At 34.1% G+C, this 11,013-nt stretch overlaps 1 protein-coding gene across 1 annotated transcript; it reads right to left on the bottom strand.

Moving 5' to 3' along the window:
* Positions 1–530: 530 nt before the first annotated feature.
* Positions 531–10,917, bottom strand: LOC117103519 (checkpoint protein HUS1-like). The gene is made up of 9 exons (XM_033244089.1): positions 10,867–10,917; positions 10,730–10,806; positions 9,360–9,481; positions 6,556–6,732; positions 5,978–6,085; positions 5,066–5,140; positions 4,629–4,728; positions 3,737–3,853; positions 531–2,580 (listed from the first exon to the last, which is right to left on the bottom strand). Exons 2-9 carry the CDS (start codon positions 10,779–10,781, stop codon positions 2,495–2,497), a joined length of 837 nt encoding a protein of 278 aa, XP_033099980.1. The 5' UTR covers positions 10,782–10,806; positions 10,867–10,917; the 3' UTR covers positions 531–2,494.
* Between the last annotated feature and the right edge of the window lie 96 nt (positions 10,918–11,013).

The following is an 11,013-nucleotide window of genomic DNA, read 5'->3' as shown; positions in this document are numbered from 1 at the left end:
TAATTGTGATTCTTTTAAATTAGCAATTCAATATTTTGTTTTTCTAAACACCAATACATTCTATATTTTAGTAATATAAATAGTGCATCTGACTGCTTCATAAATCGAAGAATGTTAGATGACAATGGAAAATAAAGGTTAAAATTGAGATGTTGTTCAGAAAAAAAAAATGGGCTAAAAAGCCTGAAAATTATTTGATAACAGACTGGTAGGGCTGAGACTCAAAACGCTACCATTTACGACTGTAAATAGGTGAAAAGAGACGTATATAAAATGCATTGCTCATTAATGCATGTATTTTAACCACCATCAGATTTGTTAGCACAAGTAATGAATTGAAATAAGTAAAAACATTTCATAAATCAAATGTGTAAATGTAACATGATTGAATTGTGTGGGTGGCCTTGTTAGTCTAAATATACAGCGGTAAACATGAAAAAGACAGCACTAACAAACTTGAAATTTACCCACAAGCCTTTGCTTAAGGGGACTGTGCAAATGTAACAGTAAATAAAAACGCTAGTCGTGCATCAAGTAAAAACTGTTTATTCAAGATTATTACTGCAATTCTTATGCCATCTTAAATACCAAATGCAGGATAAATAAACAATTATTTTCACAATTCTCAAAAATGTAAAAATTACCTGCATGCATCTTTATTAATGTAAAATAATTGGACAAATTGATTAACATTAAAAAGGAAGAAATTAATGATTCCACCAGATAACTTCTCATTAGTCGGTCACTTCAGAAGATTAAATTGATTAAACCAAATTATGACCATAGCTTAACACAAATAAATATCAATGTTGTCAACAACACTATTAATTATAATAATAATAATAAAAATAATAATAATAATAATAAAATTAATAATAATAACTAGCACTACCTCAGACTTATCTTTAGTGTTATTTTTCCCTTAACATTTTTTTTTAAAATTGTTCTCTAATTTCTCCATTGTCTTTTTTTAATTGTTCTCTAATTTCTCCATTGTCTAAGTTCCCCTTAAGTTTTAGTAACATAATAATAACAATAATAATAATAATAATGTTTAATAATATATAGCGCATAATGTTGGGGTGTTTGGCTTGGAATATGTATACAACTCTATCCCATAAACTAGGTGGTTGTTGGCCCACTAAGCATGGGTATTATGCGACATATAAATACAGTACTGTTACAATGTAACATTTCACAACCCAGACTTTTTTTAAAACTTGCATATTTCCGGATCCGGCAATTGATATACGGTACAATTTGTACATTAAAACATACATTCATATTCTGGGGAAACGGTTTGTTATGTGGTAATCTCAATATAGCATAAAGCATTGGTGATATCCTCTATTTGAGGTGAACATGCACTAACTTCAAAATCTGATCAATATTACTTGCATGCTTGATACTTGCTTGATGTTTTTGGGTCGGTTGGATCGGATTTTATCAAAGTCGCCAATGTGAATGAGGCAATATTTGCTATTGAATTCTGGTTTAAAAAGGTGCATTTTGCTGAATATGATAGCAAAAGTATTGTAAAAGTTACTTTCCATCATAAATATTAAAAAAATAAAAATAAAAATTTGGTATGATAAATCCGACAGGCAACTTCCATTGTTGATTTTAAGGCAGCTTTCAAAAATCACCTTTTTAACGTGTACTTTTCTTAAATTTTTTCTCCTGGCATTTTCACTTTTATTGTTAAGTGTATTGAGGCTTTAGCATAATGTGCTATATAAGCCAAAATTATTATTATTATTATTATTAAACCTAATAGAAGTGATATGATATAATGTAATAGGCTTGCGTAAGTCAACATCAACTTATTGGTTTGTTTGTTAAAAAATTTATTAGGTCGAAATGGTATCAATAGCCTAAATGTTCAATTTGCTAAAATTGTGTTTCAATCAGTTTAAAAGTTATTTGCATTATCTTGTAATATTTATACATTCATTTTACACAGATCATAGTGGATCAGTAGTAAACACAGAACTTATAGAGCAAGAACTGTGGGTGAAGTACTGACTTAAATTGCATTCAGACTGGATTGAAGAGATCAGCATCAGTGGTCATATATGATGATTGGCAGGATTTATCACAGTAAGTCATCACTCCACCACTTGGAACTGCAACTAATATGTTATTTAATCTCTTCAGATCCAGCTCAATCAGGTATTTTGTAGATAAACCATTTCTTTTCATAATATACATAAACATAAATATAAATATATCTGTGATTATAATTTGAATATCTGGAGTGCTCCTCAAGCAGTCTCCACAGACCACTTCAAACCACAAACTTTCACTGTTCATCTTTCCACAGACGACCCAGATAATTTCAATGTTACCAACACTTGGTGTTAATTATGGTAATCTAATATGTGACATGTGGTCTAGAAAGTTGGAAATTACGGCGACATTTCTGACATCTAAGTCCCCCTTCAGGGAAATTGTCTAGTCTTGTGCGTTTCAATTTTGTGGACAGATGCAGAGATTAATGTTGAATAATCGGCATGCTGTATTGCAACGACAGCTCTTCTTGCAGAAGGAAAAAGTGGACAAGACGATTATCAACAATATCTGAGAAGAAAAAATACAGTATACCGGTAAATCATTAAATATTACATTAATATCTTATCTAAGTATGGAGTTGCCATACTTTGAAATACTACCGAACAAAAAACCGCATTTCAGACTGATAGAAACACATCATATTTTAGAAATTTATGATTTATTCTACAATGGTGTTGTGCGATGTGTAGTTGAACCGCTGTAATTGTTTTTATGTTTTTTATAAATAATAAAGACATACACTATCAAATAAATAAAACACTTCCTTGAGACCTGGGCTTGATATGCCTAAAAATTATGCATCAGATCATCTCTGATTTCCGGTGATGCCTGTCACCATCTCATGAACATTCTCTTAACTCGCAGTGAATACACGAGACGGTTGTTAGAGCAGCTAACTGCCCATATTTATCACACCTTGGGAAGCTGTGAGGCTAGATTTCTTAAAGAGTTATTTGAATTTGTTTTCAATCAAATAAATACACACCAAATGTCTCTTTTCATTCAATCTATTTAAAATGCCCCCAATAAAGCCTGGTTTCCATACAATCGCTACACGCTCTCGCCATCTCCTTTGGTGGTGCTGATTGGTCAGTTCAATCAGGAAGAATTCCCAATTACGTTTGGGGATAGCTATGCCGTGCAAGGATCGCAGTGAAAATGTTGTAACGACTGTGTAGTGATTCTATGGAAAACATTGTTTGACAATCTCATTCCTTGATGAAACCAGAAAGATGAAATCATGGCAATGAATATGGATTAGATTGTCAAAACATACCGGTATTTGACACAGTACAGCCTGGAGGCCTGGCTACGAAATTTACTACTACTCTTACGTACTATATCCACACTATCAAATTTTATGTGACAAATTTGTGTGATGTGCCCATATATGGGTATGACGATGTCATATTACACCCAAATATGGGCATATCACATTTTTTTGTCACATAAAATTTGGAAGTGTGACAGAGCTTTAGACATATGTATGATGTCATATAGAAAAGAAATACTTTAAGAAAGCTCTTTTGATTAGACTAATATTCATAAAAATAAAAAAAAATATCACATTTCTAAAAAAGGAAGCACAAAACCTGATAAAAAATTGAAAAATCTGCAGTTCCTATAGGCAAAAAAGCTATAAATGTAGGAAACTTATACTTACTACAAATTATCTTCTGTGGGTTGAGTTGAAGTCCAGTTAGAAACATCTGAAATTTCTTAATGTCTATCTTTGCACCAAATGATTGATCCTTTTCTTTTGGACTAGACTGTTGATCATCTGACAAAAAAAAACCAATTTGACTATTATTTCCTTTTAAATTTCAACACTGCTACAAAGAACATAAAAATGCATTGATTAATATATTTATTTGTATATAATATTTAATATAAAAAATTTGTAAATACTCATTTGCGAAATCTGACTTGAATATTACCTTTTGTAACTATTGTTTCTGTAATTTTGCTGTTATTTTTAATGTTTTTTATATTTATTTTTAATGTTTTTCTAATGTAATTTTTAATATACAATAGTTTACTATATTTTTAAATAATGATTTCTTCAAACAATTACATTTAGCTTCGTTATTATTGCATTCATTTTCGTAAAAGCTATTACGAAACGGAGTACTTACGTAGGACATTTTGATCTCTAACAGAGATCTTTATCAACTGAGAGGCCAAAATACTTGCAAAGGAACCAAAACACAAAGAGAGACAGACCAGTGTGTCATTACATATAAGAAGATATAAAGATAAAACAATAAACAGGGATCAATGTGCGCATGAACTTTCCAACCTATACAATGATTTAATTACATCATCACCTGGCCGGGCCCCACACAACCTCGAACAGGAAGGAGCGTAAAACGTCATTAACAGATGATATCATGACCAAGTTGCAATTCCATCTAACAGTTAGTTGATGAAGATCACTGTTAAAGATCAAAACGTCCAGAGTAAGAACTTCGTTTCTTACTAGGTTTTACAAACAAGAATCTGTCATCTAAATAATGATTTGTAAATTAATAAAATTTGAATTGCTATAATCTCACCATAATATTGAACTTCCAACGACTTGAAGTGGGTTGATACAGTTGCCATTTGACTCTCAACTTTCAAAGTCATATCTCCTTTCTGATTGGCTGAAAGTTCCTGTAAGAGAATACTACAACAAAAGTCTACAACATCCTGAAGCCTACATGAATAACATAACATTGTCCGCTTCTTTTAGTATTTCTTGGTAGAGCAATGAATGCAAATTCATTCCATATTTATGATATTAACATCCTATGTAAATATGATAGATGTAAACTCCTGATGAACAAACATTAGTTCAAGTGCCTTGCAAAAGCACACAAGCAATATGTCCACTAAGCCAATTGCTACATAAGCCAGTGAACTATATGTTGAAAAACTCAGTAAACCATATGCTACATAACCTAGTAACCCATACACTACATAACCCAGTAACATGCATTAAAGAACTTACCAAATAGCTTCCTATATTCTTCATTCGTTCCACAACATTTTTGAGGAATTTCAGAGAGGGCATACAAATGCTAACCTGTGAAATTAGAAATAAACAAGGTAAATGCCTTGGTCACAATGTAACATCACTTTTGACTAATCCAACTATAGATCCTAGCTATATTATAAGCTGGTTAATGTTACTTAAACATTAATATAATTCTGGATAGTACAATAATGTGATTGTAGGGGACCCAAGTTGGGAGTTAGCCTCTTCCAAAAGATCTGGTTAGATGCAAGTTTTTAATATATATTTTGCTGTGTGTGGTGATATCATCACTAGCAGACTTCAGGGAAACTATTGATAATATATCTAGTAGTACAAACATGAACACATCATGAATTTGTTGGAGATTGGTTAGTTTCCAGAAAAGTTTTGTTTGCTTGAAGAAGGGCTAGAGAACCTGCTGATTTCCAGGCCACTTGGGACCACATGACACAAACTAAATAATGATAAGTAGCATATGGTACCGCCTTAATAATCAACTATGCTCCCTAACAGATACAGACAATAAGAAGTGCAGCCTGTATTACAGGTGCTATATTTTCATTGATGAACTCACGAATATAAAATACATGTTTTCATAAATAAAATAAAACTCTTTTCAGTTTTAATTTTAAGTGATTTATGCTTAAATGCAAGTAGGCAGTAGTTACTTGAAATCTTTTTATGTATTACAAACAATTATTTCAAAAATAGTAATGCCTGCCTGCTTCAATGTACTTAATGGGAAAAAACTTTCATTAGTGCAAATTTATGTCAATTGTTTGTCTAAACAAGATTAAAGTATCTAAAATAATTGTGAGATAAAATGAGAAAAAACACTCAAAAACCTGTTGTATTGATAATTGGATAATGATTCTGTAATCTTACATCAAAGTCTGGAATGGTTGGTTCCTGAAACTCATCCCACAAACGCTTGGGAATAATATTAACTGGAACATCATGATTTACATTTCTACTATGCCCGCTCACAGAACACTAGTAAAAATAATATAAATCTTTGGTTAGTATGAAACCTATACTGGTGGAAGAATGTTAATAAATCTTTCTCATAATTTTTTGTTAAATTACATTAAAGGAGAAATGAAAGTAGAAGCATCCCAATCCTATGCATTACAATGGCCTGTCGCTAAAGTTGGATGGAGCGACGCACCTGGCACGTTATCACAAATTTAGTTTAGAACGTCTATGTAACGAACGCGCACAAAATTCATAATTTCAAAAATGGGATATTATGTAACTGATTATGATAAATCAGTTCTTAAATTATAAAAAAAATTTTAAACTTCTCCTTAAAAAACAACATTTATCCATGCTATTTTTTTCATATAATTAGAAATCATTTTATAGATAATATAAACAAATTATGTGAACTGGAAATAGAGGCCTGATATACATACATAAAATGAACTGTTTCTAAAATACAGTAACTAAAAACCTTTTCTTACCAGCTCCACGAAAAAAGTGAGGCAAGGACTAAATTTTTTAGTGAGCTTGATTTTGAGAGTTTTAGCAAACTGAGCTGTTTTTGCTGCTCGCACTAGGTCATCAGGAGTCACTTCTAGGTAGATTTCATTTGCGTCAGAAGCAAGACCCTCCATATTGAACTCATCAAAGAAATTACTCTGTAAAATAAAGTTCATGACACTATTAAATCAATTATATATCAATATTATCACCATTATTATTTTTATTGTTATTGTCTGTGTAGTAGCAGACAGCAAATACATCTTAAAAATACCACAATAATTTTCAACCTCAATACCATATAGGCAAAGCCTAATGAATTTTATTATCAAAACTCGGTATACTATAAAACAGACATGTTTCGGCAAATCCTTCGCCATCTTCAGTGAAACGATGATTGCTAACATGCAATCTACTATTTAAAGGGAGTGAACAACTGTGAAGCATTGTATTTTAAATAAATGGGAATTGAACCATAGCTATTTGAACAGACATCATGACATTGCATTTTTAGAGAATCGATTTGACTGTAATTGTAAAGAAGAAAGAATGGCATGAATAAAGATGATACCATAATGATGAACATCAAAACGACAATCTGTTATTGGGATATTACAGATGTCACCATCAATTCAATTAAAATTTCATTATGAGTAAAAATCATAAAAAAATACATCAGAATTACAAAAACAAAACCAAAATAGAGGGCTGCCAAATTAAGATAAACAAAAGTAAAAACAAAATAAATGAAATGAAAGTACACAAACATGAAACTTTTCTATGGCTCTCCAATGCAATGCATGGAATACAATAATTGTATCATTTACTAAAAAAAGAAAATTAAATTTAGCCAACGACAGAAACGCGTCTGGGAAAACCATGTATTACAAACGCGTCTGGGAAAGCGATCGTCTAATTATCGTGCCTCATGAATATTAATAAGCTAGTCGGAATATGTCCCAGACGCGTCTAAACGGGTTTGTGCTGTTGAACGCGTTTGCCATTGTTTCTATTGTTTTGGGCGACAAACGCGTCTGTGTCATTAGACCAGGCCCCGGTTGAACTACCGTTTTTGTACAATTTAAAAAAATACTGAACAAGTTTTACTTTGAAATGAACCAAGTTCAAAGTTTAAAGGCTGCATAGTCCTAATAGTTAAATTAAGTGGTAATGACGATAATGGCAGCACATATGCATGTAGGCCTAAGTGCCGTTTGCTCTGTCGGAAAGACCTATCTTCGTTAAATAGCAGCCTACCAGCTAAGAAGCTGACGACGAACGAAGAAACATTTATCAACTCCCTGCACACATATCACATGCGAACACAAATAGACGCCAGTATTCGCCAAACATTATTCAATAAACTATAGAGAAAATAGAACATCTATTTTCTCTATTATTAAACGTAGGCATCAATATATATTATATACAGCAACTAGGCCTATGCAACTACTGTACAATTAATATTGGGTACCTCGTGTGTGTGGATGTGATCAGTCCAACAGAGTACGCAACATCACGTGACAAATGTCACTGACTGTGTGACCGGTGTTGATCTATACATGGAGGAAAAAACTTTCCTCCTTGGTCTACAGAAATTCGCTTTGAGCGCCGCTCTGACAGAAGTGGGTCAGTTGAGATGCTAACAATAGGACGTTCGATGGAGTGCCTGCCGGGCGGAGACCTGTCTCTTATACACATCTAGATGTGTATAAGAGACCTCTATTTTACGAATCCCCCGATTTACGTACGCCCTCTGGTCCCGTACCGTACGTAAAATCGAGGTTCTACTGTAATAATACAAACATGTATTAAATTCATATAGCCTACAAAGTAAAACACAATGCCGTAGCATACGTTGTTCTACGTGCGATATCACGTGGCATCACGTGATCGCCACAACAAACTTCTTCAACTGCGGCTGATCCAAGTCAGTGTTTACATGCTGTATTGTGCGGGCTGTGCAGGCACGTGGGAATTAGAAAGTTGGGCAAAAGGTACTTGTTTTGATAGGTCAATTCGAACATCGCACAATATAATCTAGATGTGTATAAGAGACAGACCTTATACTTATCTATAAAACCTACAGGTAACGGTAGGGCTTAGCCTACTAAAATACAAGAAACATTGGGGTTTCCCCAACAAGAAAAATAATTAAATTTAGGCCTTTATTATAAACATTTCTTCGTAAACTGTCACCTAACGTAGGCTAGCATTTTACTACCAGGCTACTACTATTATAAATATAGGCCTAGGCCTACATAGCCTAGGTACGGTAGGGACACTGAACAAGTTTTGAAGTTGTTTAAATCACGATCAAATTCCAAATTTCGCTGAACGCGTTTAACATTTTGCCATTCACGAGCAGTCAGCCATATGAAAAGGGGAGGAGTTAACTTCCAAACGGAATAAACGGCTCGAACGACAAGCTTCCAAACGGCATTTCACAGACGCGTTTGGGAGCTTGTCATATAACAATAGTAAACGTGTTTGACCCGTTTCTGTCGTTGGGGATAATTTGTAGATCACGCCTAAAGCAACTTGGTTTATAAAGCATTGTTCCATTCTGTGATTGGTGAGTTACTTGAGCAGCATTGATTGCATGACATAAATTCAGTAAGAATGTGTGCACAGTTTTTGAGTTTACAAACCTGGTCTACACACACACACACCACCCACGCACCACCCACACAAAGAAATACATGAAAAGGTCAAAGGCTAGACATGTCTAATAGAAGGATTACTTCTTACATAGTAATCACCAAAAAGCACAAAATAAACTTACAGCGGTAACTTCACACCAGATGTTTCCCTTTGAAATGTTGTCATTGAGAATGAAGAACATCTTATCTTCTGTTATCCGCAGGACACATAGCTGTGTCATCTTTGCTATAGTTGTCAAAACTCCTACATGAATAAAGGACAAGTCATGTTGAAATTGTCACTCCCAGAATTCATAGACCTCTTTCGGTATTTACATTGGACTGGTGGAGAAGCTGGCGGCGCACTCCACTGGTAGACAAAAAGTTTGCAGAGGATAGGACAAATGCACAGAAAAGCAGAATACTGGTTATCTTTTTTTTTGTTGTGCCAAAAATACAAAAGCTACATGAATAAAATTCACATGGCATAGTGTATATTGGGAATCGACAATCCCTGATGATCATTTTTTTTAAAAAGATGTATTGTCTGACGAAAAAAATTAAAATAATTTATTATTTGGACTTTAAATGAATATCATAAAAATGAAGTTAACGCATGACTGTAGCTTGCGTATTGAAAAATTATCTTGGCACGTTCATAGAAATAGGTATAAATAAGTTTAGAAATGGACCCACAGACTGAAAGATTAACGTTAAAAGAGAGTTACAGTGGATATGTATAGCTAATTACTGATCTTACAAATGGTCGCTCCTCGTACAGTATATATCAGCAATTCAATTAATTGACACTCCAAAAGCCATCAAGGGCAATATCTGCAAAAATTACTGTATATAAATCGGATATGTTTCATAAGCAAGGCGCTGCCATGATGACATTGGGCCACTGACTGGGTAACCCAGGCGTGGTTTCATTATTTTTGGGTTCAGCTCTATCTTCTCCTTCTGTTAGATTTTTTGATATAGGTAGACCGCATGGTGCATATCATGTTCATTCTTTACTCCTTCTTCAGATTTTTCAGAAAATTAGGCTTTGGTATTCTGTTGTTACCATAAAATAATGATACTGTAAAACAGAATCTATTTTGTCACCACAAAATGCTTTTTTTTGTTGATGAAATAGCTTTTTCTAAGACAAACTTAATTTTATTGCTACAAAATACTATTTTGTCGACAAAAGGATTTTTCGTTGTCGACAAAAATACTTTATTTTTTAGAAGACAATTTATTTTGCCGACAGAAACACGGGCCTTTTGTGCGAGACAGAACGAGGTTATATGCAAATGAGGAGGCGGAGCCCGTTTGTCTGTAATTCCTGTAGTAGGCCTGCTGCAGTGCTAGGCTTAGCCTACCCTAGGGCCTAGCTAGCCTACTGGTGGTGGTGGTGCTACTACTAGGCCCCTAGGCTTAGGTTAGGCTATCCTACAGCCTAGCCTGCCCTCTTCTTGGCCGGCAGCAGAGGTTCTTAAACTCACGGAACACAGAATCGACTTACGGATAAATCTATCTATGCACGCAACATCCACAACCTTAGCTCTAAACTTCATACTTATTTAGGCATAGGATATAAAAGTACGTCAATGTAGGTCCTAAGCCAGGCCTATAGTCCTATGCCTGGGCCTTCACATCACAACAATCACGCACTTCGAATTCATTTTCACCGCTCTCACTGATAACCTTTGACACGAGCGAGCTGGTCGTCGCCGCGCCGCCCGCGATTTTTTTTTCCGTACGAAACATTTGCATGAAACTTCACTCGGGCCATCTCGGATTGACTCG

The sequence above is a fragment of the Anneissia japonica genome, unplaced genomic scaffold (assembly GCF_011630105.1).
Source record: "Anneissia japonica isolate Jap-2015-1 unplaced genomic scaffold, ASM1163010v1 scaffold288005_len623695_cov211, whole genome shotgun sequence".
NCBI classification, from domain to species: domain Eukaryota; kingdom Metazoa; phylum Echinodermata; class Crinoidea; order Comatulida; family Comatulidae; genus Anneissia; species Anneissia japonica.
The sequence above is the reverse complement of the archived record's forward strand: the minus strand, read 5'-3'. Positions and strand labels throughout refer to the sequence as shown.